The sequence below is a fragment of the Lissotriton helveticus genome, chromosome 10 (genome assembly GCF_964261635.1).
Source record: "Lissotriton helveticus chromosome 10, aLisHel1.1, whole genome shotgun sequence".
In the NCBI taxonomy this organism is placed as follows: Eukaryota; Metazoa; Chordata; class Amphibia; order Caudata; family Salamandridae; genus Lissotriton; species Lissotriton helveticus.
In genome coordinates, this window is record NC_136071.1 from 13,325,185 (window position 1) to 13,347,309 (window position 22,125).

The 22,125-nt window shown below is 50.0% G+C and overlaps 1 protein-coding gene across 2 annotated transcripts in view; it reads left to right on the top strand.

The window, feature by feature from the left end:
• Positions 1-22,125, top strand: part of HUWE1 (HECT, UBA and WWE domain containing E3 ubiquitin protein ligase 1) — a 1,655,742-nt gene that overhangs the window by 1,023,677 nt on the left and 609,940 nt on the right. For both annotated transcript variants that reach the window (XM_078664564.1, XM_078664565.1), the window contains one exon: positions 6,562-6,689. In XM_078664564.1, coding sequence (XP_078520690.1) covers positions 6,562-6,689 — 128 coding nt within the window. The remainder of the gene's footprint in view (positions 1-6,561; positions 6,690-22,125) is intronic.

Genomic DNA, 22,125 nt, shown 5'->3' on the forward strand with positions numbered 1-22,125 from the left:
TTGTCTGATGGCTCCCCGTTGTGGCACGGAAAAGTTCTCTGAAGAAAACTGACGGCGCGTCGGGGTGAGACTTATGTGACCTCGCTGACGTCACGTACAACGTCGGGCGGAGTCGTGTGATGCCGTCCCCCTGGCGCTCAGGGATGCTGGGCAAAAAAATTTGGATCCAGTCTCTCGCCTGGGGATAATTCTACGTTAAGAAATCTGTGGCTAGAATCGTCTCTACCAGATACACCGTTACCTAAGGTAAGTAACTCGTACGTTGTGAACTTTGGCCTTTAGTTGCAGTATTGTCACTACTTTTTCTGGTGCTCCGTCTCTGGGTTCAAGACATTACCCAGACGGACTGTGCTGCTTTTCGCTGTTTTGTCTTTCTTTTGTTGCAGCTGGCCAGCTGTTTGTACATTGCTTTTACGCCCCATAGGAGCTTGGGTTAAATAGGTGTTCCTTGCTTTGATGGGGATGTGCCATACCCTATGTGGGGTTCTTGTTGGCTATTGTGTAGCTGCTCTTCGTGGCATGGGAAGATTTAACGGCTCCTGCAGAGTCTTCGGCTACTTCTATTTTGTCAACTCTCTACCTGCTGTTATATGACATCCCCTCTGCGTTCTTCTCTCAACTCTTGGTGTGGGGAAGTGCTTGCGTCTTCTCTCATAGCTCAGGCCCTGTGGGGCTTTCACCTATTGGCAGTGGAATTTTCACCAGCTACTTTTCTGCTGTTACCTTTTAACCTATATCCCTATGCACTTCCCCGCCAGAGACTTCGGTCCCTTTGATTATGTTTAGGGGTACAGGTCCTTCCGCTCCTGGCCTCTGCAGATGTTTTGTGATTCACTGTGGCCTAGTGGCTCAGGCCTGTCACTCTTATTCCACGGTTCTGTGTTTTGCTTCAAGTGTTTCACTGATTGTGCATTACCACTCATGACGAACGGCACTGTTTTCTTTTGTGTATGTTACGGTGCAAGTATTCTTCAGGATACTCGTCATTATACAGTGCCTATCTGAAAGAAACAGGTTAGTGTTAGATTCCTTACCTTAGAATATCCCCAGGCGTCAGACTGGATCCGGAAAGTTTTGCGTAGCCGTATCCCTGCGCGTCGGGAGGTGTTATCTGCGGCTCCGCGTCAGATGTCGGCGTCGTTGGCGCCGGGATGACGTCTTAGTTCATAGACGCCGCCCTCGCGCGCTGACGTCAGTTCTTCTTTTTTCCGCGCCAGCAATCGCAGATCCAGGAAGAGCAGTACTCCTTAGTCAATTTGTGACTAACTTTGTCGATCGCTTTTGGATCTTTTCGAGTCGATATCGACTCTCGGTGCCGATAGGGATGTGTGGGTTCAAACCCTGCGACGACTGTAACCGCTTGATGTCGGAAACAGACCCCCATCGTCCGTACCTTTATTGCCTCGGGCCGACCACGATGACAAGTCGTGCCCTGACTGCCGGGCCTTGACGTCGAAGGCTAGGAGGGAGCGGTCCCGTAAGCACCTCGAGCTCCGGCAGTCGGCCCCGCGCCACTCAAGGTCCCGGTCTAGGAGGAGGTCGAGGGACTGGTCGCGGGGCCACAGTCATCACAGCTCGGCGAGTCGACACCACTAGTCGGGCTTAAAGTCCTCGGGTAAGTCGAGGCACAAGAAGTCGAAGAGGCGACATCGCTCTTCTGAATCCCCCTGATGCTTGTGCGATGCGGCCGGGGGTTCGGGCGCCGTCTTCGACGCCGAGAGAGGAGCAATTCTTCTATGATCCGGCTCCATTCTTTTACCCTGACTATCAGAAGATAGAGGACGAGGAGGACTGGGAGGTTTCCGAGTACCCTCTGGCACAGGAGTGCCAGTCGAATCAGGACTGGGCAGTTGACCTAGGGGAGGTCAGTGGTCTGGACACTACGCCCGATACTGGATTTGTCTCCCCTCCTACCGTGGCTACGGAGGAGGGGGCGGCTTACAGCGTGGTGTTGACAAGGGCGGCCAAGGCCTTGGCCCTTGAGCTCCCTGTTGCGGCCGTGAGGACTAACCTCCTCACTGAGGTCCTCAAACCGCAGGCAAGCTCCTCGGAGCCTCTACTGTCGTTTAACGAGGCCATCACTGACGTTCTGTTGGGAACTTGGTCCAAGCCCGCTACAGGTCTGCCTGCAGATTGGAATGTGGCCACTGCCCGGCCCCGGGCCACCCTAGTTTTCTGTCCACCAACCCCACCCCTGAGAGTCTGGTTATCCAGGCCTCTAATTCCCAGACCGCATTCCCGACTGCCCACCAGAGCGGGAATCCAATAGTTATGACTAGTTCGGTAAGACGCTGTTCTCTTCACTTAGTTTGGGGCTGTGGTCTGTCAACACCGCTTGCCTTTGGGTCCGTTACACAAAATCTCTGTGGGATACGGTTGCGGACATGTTGCCAGCCCGGGCGAAGCTCGCTCAAGCCCTTGCGGAAGGGCGGGATGCAGCGCGTTACTCCATTAGATGTGGACTGGATACCACCGACTCGTTAGGTAGAGCGATTTCAACTATGGTGGCGGTTCATCGCCACGCCTGGCTCAGGTCTGCCAACTTTTCGGCCGATGTCCAGGCCACGCTCATGGACATGCCGTTTGATGGCCGTCTCCTTTTTGGCGACAAGGCAGATGGTGCGCTTGAGCGTTTCAAGGACTCCAGGGCTACGGCCAAGTCCTTGGGCTTGTAGGTCCAGCGCCAGCAAACTTCTGCCTTTCGCCCCTTTCTCAGCCAAGGAAGGGGAGCCCCCTCACGTCCTGCCAGCCACGGGCCGCAGAAGCAAGCTCAGCGCGTTGACGGACGTGGTAACAGCCGTGGCGGTGCCAGGGGACAACGCGAGGCCAGTCCACACTACCTCAAAGCCCTCCTAGTCCGTATTTTCAGGCGCATTCGATGCCAGTGGGGGGCAGGGTTGGCCATCGCCTCCTCCACTGGCGTACCATCACATTGGACAGGTGGGTGCTGCAAATCGTCAGAAGGGGATACTCCCTCCCCTTCGAGGCGACCCCTCCAGCCATGCCACCGCAGTACCACCGCGTGTCGGGGGATCACTTGCAACTTCTGCAAGAGGAAGTTACGGCCAAGGGGGCAATCAAACACGTTCCTGAGCCAGAAGTAGGGTGTGGTTGTTACTCCCACTACTTTCTGGTTCCCAAGAAGGGCAAAGGGGGCCTACGCCCTATCTTGGACCTGCAGAACGTCAACGGCTTCCTCCGGAAGGTGAAGTTCAAGATGCTGACTTTGGCTCAGGTCTTCGCTGCCCTGGACCCAGAAGACTGGATGGTAGCGTTGGACTTGCAGGACGCGCATTTCCACATCCCCGTCCTGCCGGCCCATCGGCGTTACATGCGGTTCACGGTAGGCCACGAGCACTTTCAGTTTACCGTGCTCCCCTTCGGCCTTACCAGCGCCCCTCAGGTGTTCACGAAAGTGATGGGTGGTCGCAGCTAATCTGCGCAGATTAGGGGTGTCAGTCTTCCCCTATCTCGATGACTGGTTGTTGAAGGCGGGCTCGCCCCAGACAGTCGTCTGCCACCTCCTGACTACGGCCGACCTCCTGCACCTGCTGGGGTTCTCCATCAATGTGCCGAAGTCACACCTGTGTCCCCCTCAGAAGCTTCTCTTCGTCGGAGCGGTTCTAGACTCTGCGCAGTTTCGGGTTTATCCTCCCGAACAGTGGGTTTGGGATATTCAGGCTCGGATTCCGATCTTTCAGCCTTTATCCCAAGTCTCGGTCAGGTTGACGCTGCGGCTTCTGGGGCTGATGGCCTCCTGCATCCTTCTGGTGCATCACGCCAGGTGGCGGATGCGGGGTATGCAGTGGGACCTGAAGTTTCAGTGGGCCCATCATCAGGGTAACTTGTCCGACCATGTCTTGATCTCGGAGGGCATTGCAAGACAGTTGCAGTGGTGGCTCACGGACCGCGATTGGGTCAGCGGCAGCCCTCCCTACCCCAACCAGAGCACGTAGTTGTGACGGACGCGTCCCTCCTGGGCTGGGGGGGCCACATGGGAGAGGCGGAGATCAGAGGCCTCTGGTCTCTGGCGGAGTCCCGGCTCCACATCAACCTTCTGGAGCTGCTGGCGATCTGGCTTGCACTGAAAGCATTCCTCCCCTCTGTCCGGGGGAGTGTAGTGCAGGTGTTCACGGACAACACCACCGTCATGTGGTACTCCAACAAACAGGGCGGGGTGGGGTCGTGGACCCTATGCCCGGAGGCTCTGTGCCACTGGCAGTGGCTGGAACATCTTAGTGTGACCCTGGTGGTTCAACACCCGGCAGGTTCCCTGAATGCCAGGGCAGACTAACTCAGCCGTCTGTGCATGATGGATCACGAATGGCGTCTGAACTCTGACATGGCGCAAGGTCGCTTTCAGCAGTGGGGAGAGCCTTGGTTAGATCTATTCGCCACAGAAGAAAACACTCAATGTCATCAGTTCTGCGCATTGGAATTTCCAAGGCGGCACTCGCTCGGCGGCGCTTTTCGTCACGGGTGGAGCTGCGGTCTGTTGTACGCCTTTCCGCCTATACCACTTCTGCCCAGAGTGCTGAAGAAGATCAGGCGCGACCGGGCCCAAGTCATCTTTGTGGCTCCGGACTGGGCACGAAGATACTGGTATCCCGAGCTACTCAGCATGTCAGTCGATCCCCCGCTCCGTCTTCCTCTTCAAGAGGACATTCTGTCGCAGCAGCAGATGACAGTCCTCCACCCGAACCTGTCCAGCCTCCACCTCCATGCGTGGAGATTGAGCGGCGACAGTTAAGTCCATTTGACTTGCCTCCTGAAGTCTGCGATGTTTTTCTGACGTCCCTCCACAAAATCGGTATACGCCTGCAGGTGGAGCAAATTTGTGGCATGGTGCACAGCAAAGGCTGTGGATCCCCTCTCTGCCCCCCTTTCCGAGGATTCTCCTCTTTCTTCTTTCTCTTGCCCAGCAGGGCTCTGCTCTGGGCACTATCAAGGGCTACCTTTCTGCCATTTTCGCCTTCTTAAGGCTACCTGATCAGCCCTCTTTGTTCAAGTCCCCCGTTGTAAATAGGTTCTTGAAGGGCATCACTCATGTTTCCTCCTGTTCCTTTCGTGATGCCTCAGTGGGACTTGAACCTTGTTCTAACTTATTTGATGTGCGCTCCTTTTGAGCCCCTTCATAACTGTCCTCTTCGTCTTCTCACTCTTAAGACTGCATTTCTGGTTGCCATCACCTCTGCCAGGAGAGTGAGTTTGCTCCAGGCCCTTTCTTCTAAACCTCCCTTCCTTTCTGTCCATCCGGACAAAGTTGTGTTGCGGACGCGACCCTCTTTCCTGCCCAAGGTAGTCACAGCCTTCCACAACGGGCAGTCCATCACTTTGCCCACCTTCTTTCCGCCTCCGCATCCCTCGAAAGAGGAAGAGAGGCTCCACCGTATGGACCCAAAACGTGCGCTCTTATATTAACTGGATCGCACACGCCAGTTCCGGATGGATGACCAACTCTTTGTTGGTTACGTGGGCGCTAAGAAGGGTCGGGCGGTGCACAAACGAACCATCTCTCGGTGGGTCATCTTGTGCATCAAGATTTGCTACTCTTTGGCGAGGAAGGAGTCTCCTGTTGGGCTGAGGACCCATCCACTCGGGCCATGGCGGCTACTACTGCCCTGGGGCGGGGAGTCCCCTTGCAGGACATCTGTCAGGTAGCTACGTGGGCATCGCTGCACACGTTCGCAAGACACTACTGCCTGGACAGCCAAGTCCCGGAGAGATGGCTTCTTTGGCCGTTCTGTTCTCCGGGACTTTCTGGTGTGATCTTGGTGCGCAGACCCACCACCGGGGTTGGTATTTCTTGGGTATCTATTCTAAGGTAAGGAATCTTACTAACGTGTTTCTTTCAGATGAAGAAGTAACTTATCTTCGTTAACGATATATGTGTAAGAAACATTAGTTAGATTCCTTACCGCCCCACCCATCCTCCCTGTTCTGCGAACCGGTATCTAGGGTTAAGGTCATCCATTTCAGGGCCCTAGTTTCATGTTACCAGTGTCGTTTTTAATCATGGCTCTGCGTTTCTGGCGCAGAAAAGCTGTGTATAAGAACGGACGTGAGCGCGCGAGAGCGGCGTCTAAGTACTCCGACGACTGACGCGGAGCCGCAGGCGAAGCCTACCAACGCGGAGCCGCAGGCGAAGCCTACCAACGCGCAAGGGTACTGCTACGCAAAATTTTCTGGATCCAGTCTGACGCCTGGGGGTTAGTCTAAGGTAAGGAATCTAACTAATGTTTCTTACAGATATATTGTTACCGAATGTAATTAACTTCTTCGATACGACTACTGGCACTACAAGTGGTTGGCCTAATTAGACCGCTTCTTCTCTGCCTGGACGCATAACCCTTCTAAGACTGCTTGAAGGTCCAGAGATGAGCTCTTCTGCTGAAAGGCAATTGATTCAGGATCTCTAGATTGAAATGTTTTCTATGCTGTACCTTCCCAGTGTATTCTGAAACTTTTAATGGTTTAAAGTTTTGAAGTCTATTCATGTTCCTTCACCAGCTTTCCTTCTCGAAGAAATGGTAGTTTTGCTAAGGTGTTTTTTGTTATTAGATTCCATGAACATCCTTGACCCAGAGGATGAGGAGGAGCACACTCAGGAAGAGGACAGCAGTGGCAGCAATGAAGATGAGGATGACAGTCAGGATGAAGAGGAAGAAGAGGAAGATGAGGATGATCAGGTGAGTGCTACTGGGGGCTAGAAGAAAACATTAACAACTTGCAAGTGCTAGTTTATTCAGATCAATGTATTCTCACAGCACCCATTGCTAAAGTACTGATAACAATGGTAGCCTACAATCAAAGTCTATGTTAATTCTGAGAGTGGTGTGTACTTAGATCTGCTGTATGAAGTAGTTTACTTTGGTTTCCTTTTCTTTCTGTAAGTGTATATATATATATATATATATATATATATATATATATATATATATATATATATATATATATATTATACATACATACATACATACATCTAGCCAGATTCCTTATCTTAATTATCCTAGGGTTTTTGTGAGCAGTACGCCTGTCTCAGTAGGTGGTGTCGTCGGCATTGTCCACACCAGAAGACTCGCGTGGTGCCTGTATAGGAGCCACCCTAGCGCACTGATGTAAATTCTTTTCTTTCCACACTTGTCAGTGCTGGTCTGGAAAAGAGCTACCCCCAGTTATTTTTTGACTGACCTGTTGTCGGAAGCCTGATTCTGTATATACTATACCAAAGAGAGGTACAGTGTGCACAGAGTCCAGTGGAAACCCAAAGGTAGGCAGAGGTAATGTTAGATATAACCTTACTCTATATGTGGTACTGTGGTCGAGCAGTAAGGCAGTATCAGAGGACAGTGTTAAGCATTTGTTGTACACTCTCAGTCAGCAAAAGAATTCACACACTCTAAGACTGAACTCAGAGCAGTTAGTTACATTTGTTTTTTAGAACCAAGCAAGCTTGTTACAGGTAAATGTAAATGGTACTTTTCAAGGCAGGTTGAACAATGCAAAAAAGCTAAATGAAAATGTCTGTTACAGGTTTTCAATCTTTTCAGTACAGTGGAAATTACTGTTATATTAATTTTCACATTGCTTTATGGATTACTATCTGATAGTGTTGGAAAGTGGGTTATTGGTGGGGGCAAATGTAGGTCTGCCACTGGCAATAAGGCCACTAACACAGCATAGGACTCAGCATAGGTCTTGAAAAATGATTCCTATGCTCAACCCTTGGTAACGTGGCTGCGAGCAGACAGGCTTAACTTCAAAGACAGGTATGTGAAGCATTTAAAAAAAACATTTCAGTAATTAAGACACAACACAAAATAAAAATCCAACACCAATTTATAAAAATAGGTAATATTTGTATCTTTTAAATGACACCAAAACGAAAAAAATCCACTGTAGGGAACCAGAGATATGAATTTTTAAAGATTAGTCACTTTCTAGTGCTTAGAAACCAACAGTGCCCCTTTTAGTCATTTTGTTTACTCTATCTGAAGGAAACAGGTTAGTGTTAGATTCCTTACCTTAGAATATCCCCAGGCGTCAGACTGGATCCGGAAAATTTTGCGTAGCAGTACCCCTGCACGTCGGTAGGCGTCGTCTGCGGCTCTGCGTCCGGCGGCGGCGTTGTGGTCGCTGGAACGACGTTGTAGAATTACTTAGACGCCGCCCTCACGCGCTGACGTCAGTTCTTCTCGAGCGTAAGCGTTTCGAGCTCCGCGCCGCTAGAGGAGGAGGTCGTGTGACCAGTCGCGGGGCCGTAGTAGTCACCATCACTCGTCGGGCTCCAAGTCCTCAGGTAAGTCGAGTTTAGGAGAGTAGGGTCTGCTTCCTATGGTCACCCCCACTTTTTGCTTTTGCTTCTCTGGTTTTCGACTTAGATGTGGCTGTGGGCCTGCTAATCAGACCCACAGCCCAGATGCACGCTCTCTAAATTTACACCATGTACTCTGAGTACATCCACAATTGGGAATTAGTTCACCTTATCAGCCCCTGTACAAGTGTACAATAGGCAGACCCTCCAGGATTTCGCGGTTTGCAGCGAAATCGGCACTTTTGTAAAAATGCCGCGATTTTTACAAAAGTGCCAGCGAAATCGGCACTTTTGTAGAAATCACGGCATTTTTACAAAAGCTAATGCATGCCGCTATATCCTGGGGGGGTCTGGTTTACTAATGAGTTGGACTCTCTGTGGCTTAGAAATGAATGGGGTCAGCAGCAAGAACACATTAGGCAATTGGCAGCTACACCAGCAACCCACTCACAACAGAGCTTCCGCCAAGTACTTGACAGAGCTTGGATACAAAGATAGACAATGAATCTCCTAACAGCCCAACTGCTGCAGCCTCTGGACGCATTAACTCTGTGCCTGCGAGGTCCAGCGAAGGCTGCCCTTCTCCTCCTGCTTCTCCTTGGTCTTCTGTGACACCCAGATGGGATCCAAGGAGTTCACAGCATGTGCCTAGGAATCGTACCGCATTTGAACAATTCTTTCACTATGCAAAAGATTTTTTTATGCAATGTACATAAAAAGCCAACAGACATTTTTTTTACATCTTCCAAAATATTTCTCTCAAGCTGCTGGATCACACTTGCAGATAGTTTCTATGGGACCCTATCAAATGTTCTTTTCCGAAGTTCTATTTGTGGTTTATTATTACACAAGCTCTCTTTACAATGTCGTCACAGTAAACATTGTCGGTGCAGATTCACTCAACAGCACACATAAGTTGCTACTTCTAGCATGCTGATTCAGAAAAGGGGGTGGTGATGAACAGAGTGCCTGAATTAAGCAGACCACTCTTACCCAGTCCAAAGATCAGGGCTTGATCCATCACCGTTTTTTAGCTCACTGCACCATCCCAGCTCAGACCTTGGCTATATGCAAATTAGTCTGTTCCTGTCCCAGTGCATGATGGGAACAGGGCAAACCAAACTACCAAGCCAATTCTTGTACTGGGAAGGAAACAAGCTTCCGGGGACCGGTTTCTGCCATTTCAGGCGTCGTCGGCCCGGCTTGCTTGAATCCTGATGGTGCAATGAGCAAGGGACTCACATCTGAGTATACCCTTCCACGCTTATGGTGGACAAAATGATTCAGAAAAGGGGGTGGTGATGAACAGAGTGCCTGAATTAAGCAGACCACTCTTACCCAGTCCAAAGATCAAGGCTTGATCCATCACCGTTTTTTAGCTCACTGCACCATCCCAGCTCAGAACTTGGCTATATGCAAATTAGTCTTTGGACTGGGTAAGAGTTGTCTGCTTAATTCAGACACTCTGTTCATCACCACCCCCTTTTCTGAATCATTTTGTCCACCATAAGCGTGGAAGGGTATACTCAGATGTGAGTCCCTTGCTCACTGCTCCATCAGGATTCAAGCAAGCCGGGCCGACGACGCCTGAAATAGCAGAAACCGGTCCCCGGAAGCTTGTCTCCTTTCTGGTGAAGAATTGGCTTGGTAGTTTGGTCTGCCCTGTTCCCATGATGCACTGGGCCAGGGACAGACTAATTTGCATATAGCCAGGTTCTGAGCTGGGATGGGGCAGTGAGCTAAATAACGGTGATGGATCAAGCCCTGATCTTTGGACTGGGTAAGAGTGGTCTGCTTAATTCAGACACTCTGTTCATCACCACCCCCTTTTCTGAATCACTTCTAGCATGCTGGCACTCACTAACTGTGGCATTTTCTTTCACATTGAACACATTCTTCCATTGCAGTATCTGCGGGTAGTCCGGATGTCTGCACTGCACTATCGTGCAGGCCTGTGCCTTCTTCCTGATGCCAGCAAGGCCTCAGGGCTAATCTCTTTGCGTAAAAACTATTAAAGCAGCGTCTTTCATCAAAAGAATATGGCTAAGACAGACTACTACGCGACTAATAAACTGGAGAAGGAGTGACAACCGTTCTCAAATTGGAACTTTTTCATTGCTATTTATTAGTAACAAGCAAATCACCTCCTCAGAACGCCAAATAAAAACTGATGGTAAGGGGCAATGCATACGGCAAAGTGACTCCCACACCATGGTAGACAACTCTCATGGTGGGGAAAATTCCCAATGTGTGAGGTTTATTAGTTTTTGTATTTTCTGAAAATCTGGCTTTGGAATTTTGTTTTTGAAAATGCAAAAATGTGTTAAACGTTTGACAGAGGGTACTGTCATTTTGACAGTAGCGTCCGTCAAACGTTTAATACATTGACCAGAACCACCGTCACAGCAGCTCCTGCCAATGAAAGTAAATTACTCTATCATACTGGCAAATTTACCTCCATCTGCCAAAGTCTATATCAGGTATAACGTCTACTAAAAGTAAGACACAAGAAAGGGTCACTGACTGATCCAAGAAATTATTATTTTGTTGGGTATGGCTCCCAAATGAAACCTTTATCATGAATATCAGAAAAGTACGTTTTTCACTGCAGTGACACTGCAACAGTGCTTACGCAAACTGGTTCGCCATTGTGGTGATGTCAACCAGGGTATGTACTCGCTTCAACAAGCATAAAGTAGCCAGAACCATCAAGCACAAAATTAGACTTACGTGGCGTACTCTGTTCTGAATGCGGGAAAGGAGGCAACTCCTTTTGGCTGTCAACCGGTCATCCACTGCATTCAAGAGGCTAAACACACGTGACCATTCTGTCTTAGCCTACATCTGCTCTGACTCTTCACTCAACGCCTGGTAGTGTGTCAAGATGAAGTTCTGGAACCTTCCCTAATGGGGCTCAAAGATATGACCTCTTTGTAACAGAGAGGCCCTGTGACAAAAAAACGCCCCTTTACTGCCCCCTAGAACACTAAAATGCAAGAAAAAGGCCAGGCTTTTGAAGTTTGGCTCCATACCGTCTTGCTCTGGACATCTAGAAGGAATAAGCATTGTTGGGGGAGGAGTTGTCTTCCAGTGGGTAAACAGCTGCTTTTGGAAGCATATTCTGGAGTCTGATCCCGACTTCCATATGTTATCAAAGAAAACGCGGTTGCCCCAAATATTATCATTCTGATAGATACATCTGCCGTGTGGATTCCTCACCTTGTGAATATCCCCCTTGCGTCAGCAACATTTGGAATTTTTTCTTCGTAGCACGCCGGCGTGGATGACGTCACAGGAGCACGGCATCGCGCGCGACTCCGTCTGACGTCACCGACTCCTTACAAGACCCACATCGGCGTGATGACATCAGTTCCCTTTTTTCCGCGTCGTCGACGCTAACGGTTTCTGGGATCTTCTGCGATACTTAGTATCTTCTGCTATTATAGTGTTACTATTTCATCTTTAATTATTCCTTCTTCGTCGAGAATGTCGTCGAGGAAGACAGGATTCAAACAATGTCGGTCTTGCGCTCGCATGATGTCGATCACCGATCCACATAACGATTGCTTATGGTGTCTTGGATCGGACCACGATGTTAAAAACTGTCGATCCTGCTTCAAGATGAATCCTAAGGCGTTACGAGAACGTGAAGCTAAACTTCTTCTTGCGAAGGTAAAGGGAAGAGAGACTGGGAGATCTTCGAGGTCGACGTCCAGACGCTCAAAGTCAGACAGAAGTCGCGTTCGAAGTCCAGGGCGAGGTCGAGATCCAGAGAGAGGTCGAGGTCTGGATCCAAGTCGGCTTCGGGTCATGCTTCGAGCTCCTCGAAGAGGAAGCACAAGAGGAGAAAACATAGCTCAAGACATCATTCTGGAAAAGAGTCTTCGGATTAGAAGAAGAAGTCTCGTAAGCATCATAAGGACTTCGTATCTCCTTCTCCTTTGCAGTCTCTCGGAGGTACCCCGATTCCGGAACAAGAACCGAATCCGGTGTCGCACCATTCTTCGGAGCATGAATAAGAAGAGGAATCTCCTCGAGCTCCGACTCCGGTAGAAGTCCCTGTAAATCAAGAGGGTCAGAATGAACCGATGTCGGAGCAACCTCCTTCAGAACATCCAGTAGGTTCGTACCCTCCTTTTCCTGGTCCTGGACAGGACCCCTCGCATTTCCTTAATGCGATGTTTGGAGTTTATTCGAGAGCAATGTACCCCACTGGTGCACCGGCTGGTCCCATGGGTCCATTGTCTTACAACTTGAGCATTCCTCAAAATTACGCCCCAGCTCCTTTTATGCCGTTTATGCCGGCGCCTTATACACCTTGGCTCGGTACGGCTCCACCGAGGTCATCGACTCCGCATACGGCTTCGCCGGCTCCGGATCAACCTCGTAATTTGGATCGAGGTGCCACGCCAGTCGGTGAGTCTCGTCCTCCAGCTGCCCCGGCTCCTCGTTCGACGTCGGATCCGGCTCCGTCGGAGTCGTTACCGGATCCATCGACTTCGGTTCGTATGGAATGGTCGAGACGCAGGGCTCAGCATCTCTTAGAGGAAAAGAGGTATGAAGATTCTGATGTAGAAGAAGGTGAACTTCTAGATCAAGGGGACTGTTTTGAAGACCTACATAGTGCTAGTGGTCTGGAACTCTCTCCTGAGTGGGGTTTACCATCAGTTTCTGATGCACCATCTAAGGACGTGGCACCCTACCATGTTGTTATTAGAAAGGCTGCAGATCTACTCAATCTGACCTTACCTACTGTTGAGTACAAACCTAACATCCTCACAGAGGTTTTACACTCTCCTTCTTCTATTATAGAGCCTACACTTCCATTTACTGAGGCTTTAACTGAACCGATAATGGAGGTCTAGAAGAGACCGTTGACTGCTCCTGCTGTTTCGAGGTCTGCGGCAAGACGCTACAGGGTGGCACCTGGTGACCCCGAGTTTCTCTCTTCACATCCTTCTCCTGAGGGCTTGGTGGTACAGGCCGCTTGTTCCAACAGATCGGCAGGTTCATTTCCTCAAGTACCAGCAGACAAGGACTCTAAAAAGTTGGATCAATCTGCAAAGAAGATTTTCTCCTCAGGTAGCATGGCCCTAAAATCTACTAATGCTACTTGCCTTTTGGGGAGATATGTTCATGCATTGATGGACTCTGTGAAGCAGTTGTCATCTAAGCTTCCAGAGGATGATAGAAAAAACTTTAATGAAGTGGTCTCTGATACTCAAGCTGCAGCCCGCTTGGTAATTCAGAGTGGCATGGACACAGCGGACTCTGTTGCCAGGATTATGGGCTCTACTGTTGCCACCAGAAGGGCAGCATGGCTGAAATCCTCTGATTTCTCTGCAGATGTACAATCCACGTTGTTGGACTTGCCTTTTGACGGGACAGGCCTTTTTGGGAAGAAGGCGGATGTGGCTTTGGAAAAATTCAAAGATAGCCGGGCTACTGCAAGATCTTTGGGTCTCCAGACAAGAGGTTCTACCACTAAGAAGTTTAGAGGGTTTGGTAGATCCTCCTTTCGTCCCTTCAGACAAGGCCAGCAACAACAGCAGCAGCAGCAAAACCCTCTGTACAAATCTTATAGAGGTAGACAGAAGGGCCGTGGACGTGGTCGTCAAGTCTCCTCTTCCTCTACTTCCTCCAATAATACCCAACCCCCACCTACATCAGCAAAGCAGCCCTAGATCCACCATTCTGGATCATGTGGGTCTGGTAGGGGGTCGGCTTACTCATTTTCTACGGGATTGGGAATCTGTTACATCCGATCTTTGGGTTCTCAATCTCGTAGAGAATGGGTATGCACTTCCTTTTCAGGAGTTCACTCCCAATTACCCTCCTTGCCAGGGATATTGTTCGGAGGACCACCTGCTTATCCTGCAGGAGGAAGTCCTGGCACTGTTCACAAAAGGTGCGTTAGAGGTGGTTCCAGAGCAGGAAAGGGGTCAGGGGTGCTACTCCCGGTATTTCCTGATACCCAAGAAGGATGGCAGGCTTCGGCCAATCCTGGACCTCAGGATTTTGAACCTCTATCTCAAACAGAAGTTCAAAATGCTCACACTTGCACAGGTTCTTCAAGCGCTGATGGAAGAAGACTGGATGATGTCGACCGACTTGCAGGATGCGTATTTTCACATCCCCATTCTGAAGTCGCACAGGAAGTATCTCCGTTTTACGGTGGGATCGCAACACTACCAGTTTGCGGTCCTTCCTTTTGGGCTTACTACTGCGCCTCGAGTTTTCACCAAGGTGATGGCAGTGGTGGCTGCACATCTCAGGAGGTCAGGGATTCCTGTGTTCCCCTATCTAGACGACTGGCTGATCAAGGCGGAGTCGCCGGAGATTGTGCTTCATCATCTGCAAGAGACAACTCAGTTGTTGCACAGGTTGGGTTTTGTCGATAAATGTACCTAAGTCTCACCTGGTGCCCTCCCAGCGCAACCAGTTCATAGGTGCTGTACTGGACACTACTGTGTGTCGCGCATTCCCTCCACCTCAAAAGATTCACGACATACAGGAAATGATTCCTTTATTCTTCAATGGAGCGGTTGTTCCAGTCCTGAAGGTCCTTTGTCTGCTCGGTCTGATGGCTTCTTGCATTCTGTTGGTCAATCATGCACGCTCGCACATGAGGGCACTCCAGTGGTGCCTCCGCAGGCAGTGGTATCAGCACAACGGAGATCTCAGGGAGTCAGTGAGGATCTCCAGAGAAACTGCAGCGGATCTGTCTTGGTGGAGTGTGGAAGGCAATCTGTCACAAGGAAAACCTTTTCAACTTCCTCCATCAGTGGCCACAGTGATAACTGATGCATCCACTCTAGGGTGAGGTGCTCATCTGGGGGACCTGGAGGTCAAAGGGCTTTGGTCTCCAGAGGAAAGGTTGCTTCATATCAACCTTCTAGAATTGCGGGCAATACGTTTGGCGCTCAAGGCCTTCCTCCCTTCCCTTCGCGGTCAGTCGGTTCAGGTCCTGACGGACAACACGACTGCGATGTGGTATGTCAACAAGCAGGGAGGAGTAGGGTCGCAGTGTCTCTGCAGAGAGGCTCTGCGCCTCTGGTCCTGGGTTCAGGACCATCAGATTTGTCTGATGGCAAATCATCTGGCCGGAGTTCAGAACGTTCGTGCAGACAGTCTCAGTCGGCAGTTCTCTGCCGATCACGAGTGGAGGCTCCATCCAGAGGTAGTTCACGACATCTTTCAGATGTGGGGGACCCCTCGGGTGGACTTGTTCGCCACTCGCGAGCATGCTCACTGCCTGTCATTCTGCAGTCTCCAGTTTCCGATGCAAGGAGCTTTGGGGGACGCGTTTCAGTTGAGTTGGGAAAATCAACTTCTTTACGCGTTTCCTCCCATTCCCTTGATTCCTCGGGTTCTGAGGAAGATTCGCCAGGACCGGGCCCAAGTCATATTGGTCGCCCCGGATTGGCCAAGAAGGGTGTGGTACACAGACCTTCTCCACCTCTCCTCTCACCCGCCACTCCGTCTCCCTCACAGGGCAGATCTCCTCTCTCAGATGGAGGGGCAGGTTCTACACCCCCACCTCCAGACATTACACCTTCATGCCTGGAGATTGAACGGGGCAACTTGAATTCCTTTTCTCTCCCTCACGATGTGGTGGATGTCATTCTTTCTGCCAGGCGTGACTCTACTAAGTCCATTTATTCGTATAGGTGGTCTAAATTTGTCTCTTGGTGTAGGGAGAGAGATGTTGACCCTTTGAAGGCTCATTTGTCTGACATTCTACAGTTTGCTCTTTCCTTGGCGCAGCAAGGATTTGCTGTTGCCACGGTCAAGGGGTATCTTTCGGCTTTGTCGGCATTTCTCTGTTTGCCGGATCAGCCTTCTCTTTTTAAGTCTCCTGTGGTTTTAAGATTTTTGAAGGGACTCACTAATAGATTCCCTCCTACTCCTTTTGTTATTCCTCATTGGGATTTGAATCTTGTGCTGACCTATTTGATGGGTTCTCCCTTCGAGCCCTTGCACAAGTGTCCCATGAGACTTCTTTCTTTTAAGACGGTCTTCTTGGTTGCAATCACCTCGGCAAGGAGGGTGAGTGAGCTTCAGGCTCTTAGTTCTAAGCCCCCATTCCTGACCATTCATGCTGAAAGACTGGTTCTTAGGACCAGGGCTGCTTTTCTGCCTAAGGTGGTAACTCCCTTCCATATAGGACAGTCCATTACCCTTCCTACCTTCTATCCTCCCCCTCACCCGTCTAAGGAGGAAGATAGACTACACCGTCTGGACCCTAAGAGGGCGGTGTCTTTTTATCTGGACAGAACAAAAGACTTCCGGATGGATGACGAGCTGTTTATTGGTTTTGCTGGCTGTCGGAAGGGCAGAGCGGTGCACAAGCGCACACTTTCCAGGTGGATAATCCTGTGCATCAAGATTTGCTACTCCCTGACGGGTAAGGACCCTCCTGAGGGTATTAGAGCACATTCAACTAGAGCAAAGTCTGCAACATCTGCTTTGTCTAGAGGTGTTCCTGTTGAGGACATTTGCAGGGCTGCGACTTGGGCCTCCCTCCACACTTTGGTTAAGCATTACTGCTTGGATTCCGAGGTGAGGAGGGACGGCCACTTTGCGCTCTCTGTTCTCCAAGATTTCCTGGTATAGCAGAGTGGTCACCCTCCTCCGGGAGTAGGGACTGCTGTGGGACTCTATTCACAAGGTGAGGAATCCACACGGCAGATGTATCTATCAGAAGAACAAGTTACTTACCTTCTGTAACGCTTTTTCTGGTAGATACTATATCTGCCTGTGGATTCCTCACATGCCCACCCGCCTCCCCGTTGTCCACTCTGCTACACCTGGTTTTATTGTTTGTATATATTTTGGGTTTTGATACCTTTGCTATGCACTGTGTGCTATTTTGGTTTGTATGTACTGTGTACATTGTATATATGCATATTTGCTGTCGTTGGTCCGTCCGGGTGCCTCGAAGGCACGGAAAAAAGGGCAGAACTGACGTCATCACGCCGACGTGGGTCTAAAAAGGAGTCGTTGACGTCAGACGGAGTCGCGCGCGATGCCGTGCTCCTGTGACGCCGTCGTGCTACGAAGAAAAAATTCCGAATGTTGCTGACGCAAGGGGGATATTCACAAGGTGAGGAATCCACAGGCAGATATTGTATCTACCACAAAAAGCGTTACCGAAGGTAAGTAACTTGTTCTTTAGCATCACTCCCCAAGGAAATAAAACGGGCAGCCCCGTGCAGGAGTAGAACTTGCTGGGTCTGGGTCAGTTCCATGCAGGAGTAGGTCTTGCTGGGTCGTGGTCAGTCCCGTGCAGGAGTAGATCTTGTTGTGTCTGGGTCAGTCCTGTGCAGGAGTAGATCTTGTTGTGTCTGGGTCAGTCCTGTGCAGGAGTAGATCTTGCTATGTCTGGGTGCCTCTCTAGACCTTACCCTGCCCTCGGTCTTACAGACAAAGCCCCATTGGGCCGTGCTTGAGACCCCAAACGCTGGTGTCTGGAGGGGGTGCTGGGCAGTGGAACTGATGCTGGCCCTGGGCTGGTGCCTTCACCAGGGCATGGACTGGCACAGACGGTTCAACAGTGCTACCGGCATTCTCATCCAAAGTCCACATTAGCAACCAGTGGGCATTTTTGGGCCAACTGGTGGCAACATCAAGAGGGATGGTTGTCAGGGCATCCCTTGGGCAGCCCTGGTGTTGTGCACTATTTCTGAACCTCTGCCAACTGGGGAAAGAGGATGCCTGCCAAGAAACAGTCAGTATGCTTGGCGAGCAGTTTACTCCACAAGTCGCTCCTTAATTCTAAAGTTCTCTGGTGTGTATTGTACCGCAGGGGTGGGGGACTGCCTGGATAGTTTCTGCCGTCCTCCCGTGAATGATGCTGGGAGCTCCTGGTGGGTGAGGTAACGCGAGTACTTCGGTGCTCCCAGGGTATTGACTATCCAAGTGTCTAGGTTTCTAGTTGTTTCCTCCTAGCTAAACAGGTAGTGTCCTAAATCCTTCTAAATCTAACTTCTAATCTCATAAAGAGTTCAGAGGAGTGTTAGTAAATAAATACATATATATTTTATATATATCCTGTGTGATGTCCTTTCATTTGATATTCAAGGAGTTACATATGGTAAAAACAGCTGGCTTTACATGCCCTCGAGTCTTTTAGCCTAAGACTGTTCTGTCCACGCTACCACTAGGATAGCTGGTCTATAAGGTTGACTTACAACCATCACCATAAGGGTTGTTTGGACTGGTGCAAGGTGTTCACTAGAATAGTGAACATCATATACCAGGCCAACTTCTCACAACCACCCTGATTTGTAGGCCTAATCCTGGTTCTGAACCATTTGTCTGCCCTCTTACCCAATTCTTGTGGAGAGGTCAGATCTGGGTCCACCAGGTGCTGGTGTAGAAGCTGGTTTTGACAATTACTAAGGATCAGCTCCCTCATAATCAAATTATAAAATCCTGTATAGTCATGTACTTTGCTGCCCAATAACCAGCCCTCCAGAGCCTTAGTAGCACAGTCTACACAATCAGTCCAGTCCTGAGTCTGTGCCTTCGGGTATCCCTGAACAGCAACCTATACTGTTCAGTGGTTAAGCCAAACCCATCAACCAGAGCACTCTTGAGGACTGTGTAGTTATCAGCATCCTCATCACTAACTGTGAGGAGCTTGTCTCTACCTTTTTCTGAAAAGGAGAGCCACAATATAGCTGCCCATTGACTTTGGGGTACCTGCTGTACTTTGCAGGCTCTCTCCAAAGCAGTTATCCATTTGTGGATGTCATCACCATCTTTATAGGGGGGGCACAATCTTGCTTAGGTGTCTATTGTCATAGGACCTGTCTTTATCCTTAGGGATATTGCTGCCACCAGTGGGTTGTAACCCACTCGCTCTATGCTCTCTAGCACCAGCAAGCTTCTCTTTGGCCAGGGCAACCTCAAGTTCCTGCCTCTCAATCCTCAGAGCAGCCTCTCTCATTTTGGCCTCATGTTCCCTTCTCTGAGGGGAGGTCATCCCTCTCTGAGCAAGGCCATGAGAGCCATTTGAAGCATGAGATTGGAGAGAGTCCCTGGAGTGGGAACTCCCTCTTCTCTGCCTCTGGTTAAGCCCACTTGGGGGCTAGGCCCAGGCTCTACAACAGCTAAGTTCAGTAGAACTTAAGTATGCTAAGACTTGTTTTTATATGTACCTATAGGTACCTATGTGATCTTTCAAATGCTATCTCAAGATTACAAGTGGTAAAACAACAGCAAGCTCTAATCCCAACCGCTGCTCACCAATGTGAGAAGTTGGCCTGGTATATGATGATCACTATTCTAGTGAACACCTTGCACCAGTCCAAACAACCCTTATGGTGATGGTTGTAAGTCAACCTTATAGACCAGCTATCCTAGTGGTAGCGTGGACAGAACAGTCTTAGGCTAAAAGACTCTTGAGGGCGTGTAAAGCCAGCTGTTTTACCATATGTAACCCCTTGAATATCAAATGAAAGGACACCACACAGGATATATATAAAATATATATGTATTTATTTACTAACACACTCCTCTGAACTCTGAGATCAGAGGCCAAAGCACATAACAAGATACTTAGTCAGATTACGTTAAGTTACACAATTTACGGTTAGGCCCTAGGGGCGAAGCAAACCATACATTAAAGTGGTATAAGTACCACGTCACGGGAAAAGGAAAGGCCTAGGGCCTAGGGAATCGCTGGGGCTACACTATCTGAACCTTAGTTTAGAAGTAGGAGGCCCACAGGCGGCGCGGCAGTGTCTTTACACACACGCGTGAGTCAATGCAAAGTCAATGGGAACTTAGAAGTTAGATTTAGAAGGATTTAGGACACTTCCGGTTTAGCTAGGATAAAACAACTAACTACCTAGACACTTGGATAGTCAATACCCTTGGGAGCACCGAAGTACTCACGTTACCTCACCCACGGGCTGCGGGTGCATAGGTGTCAAAGTGTGTTGGGTTTTGTCGTTGTTCTCAATGGAGCCTTGAAGAAAGATGCTGCAGGCGACCAGGAGGGATCCAAGGGTGGATCGAGGATGAAGAGGACCTGAAAGCAGAGGGGACCGTGTCTAGCCACAGTCTGGCTAGTTCCACCCGGTCACTAGCCAGTGACAGGGTGGAACAAGGAAGGAACCAGACGACGTCGAGGAGCAATCAGGTGCTGTCTTGAAGCTTGTCTTTGCAGCCACGTGGACCAGAAGGCGTCGACGACGACCAGGTGCTGGAGACGAGCTGTCCCACGAAGGTTCTCGCAGATGGAGGGGTCGACTTCCGGACTGGAGTCAACGAGCCTTGGCAAAGGCAACCCACGCAGGATACAACAAAGGCTTCTGGATCAGACTAGCAAGGTTGAGGTGCTTCACCTTTGCAGGGAAGCAAGGGCCAGTCTGGAGCAACCAGACCAGCGATGTGATTCAAAAGGATTGTCGTCGGAGGCTACTAGCCAAAGGGCCAGCAACCAGGCAACGCGTCGAGCAGAACACAAGCAGAAGGGCCCCACGCAGAACTCGTGGAGGGCTGATCTTCGGTTCAGGTGGAGCTCGGGTTCGGGGTTTCTCAGTCCCCAGTGCACCGCTTCGAGGATGCCTCAGGAGCTGCACAGTTAGCAAGTTGCAGGCTTTCCAAGATGTCCGGTCCCACGTGTCTCGTCGCCTCCACGAATCTCAGCTGTGCTGCAGTCGTGAAGAGAGGGTCAGAGAGGTCTGGAAGTCTGGGTCTTGTCAGGCTCTGTGCTCGGGATCCGGCGGGAACGTCGACAAAGCAAGCCGTTGATTTGCTGGATGGTGCCTGGTTGCCCAGGGTGGTCGCTCCTTGGCCGCAAGGGAGATTCTTCAGGCTTCAGCAGAATGTCGAAGGTCCAGAGTTTCGTTTCAAGTTTCAGTTCAGGATCAAATCTAAAGTCCTGTGGTTCAGCTCCTACCTTTATACAACTAAAAGGGGCTGGATTACTTTCTAGGTCCCTCCTATGTGTGTGACCAGGAAGGGGTTGGTTACACCCCCTCTCCTTTGTCCAGTTGCGCGCCAGAGCTGGGGCTGGAGTGCCCCAGCAACCGGTTTGAACCGGGGTATGCATGGAGCACATAGTGTGCCCCAAGCAGTGTCTCATTCTATTCAGCCCTCCCTGTCCCAATACACAAAGTCCTGTCTGGTGGTGCTGGCACCTCCCCAGACAGGAAACCTATTGTCCAAGCCTCCCTGACTGGAAGAGGTCAGACTTGTGTCTGTGGCAGCAGCGTCCATTTTGTGACGCTGGGGCTCTGGTTAACATTAACCGGGATAGTCAGAACTAACATGTCTTCTCCCTCTAGAAGGGTGGAATGCTACCCCCGTCACCAGGATTGGCGAGGGGGTAGTATTCCAAAGCGTGTGACACCTTACACGACATGTTTGGATAAAGCCAAACCAAAGTTAGCATTTAACAGCGAGGATTATAATGCACTTAAGAGTATATGGTATGGCAATATCATAGATCAGCTATAAGGACACGGTTCCGAAAGCTGCAGACAGGCTCAGCTCATGCTAGGGCTCCCTCTCACATAAAACCAAGCACTCTGCCTCCAGGATTGTTAAGGCCTGCCATAGGAGTGACTTATAGGTGCATATGTGTCTATATTTAAGGGTAGATATAGGTATAGTATACCTAAGCAAGGGGTGATTACACAACCTTGCCCCAGCTGAGTGATCAGCCAGTTGTCAGTTTGAGTGGCCAGCCAGGGGTGACATAATATATGCTGCAGCCCCTGGTAGGCCTTGGTTACACCTATGCCCTGAGTACCTAGGGTACATTTCTACAGGGGCTGACAAGGTGAACCAATTCC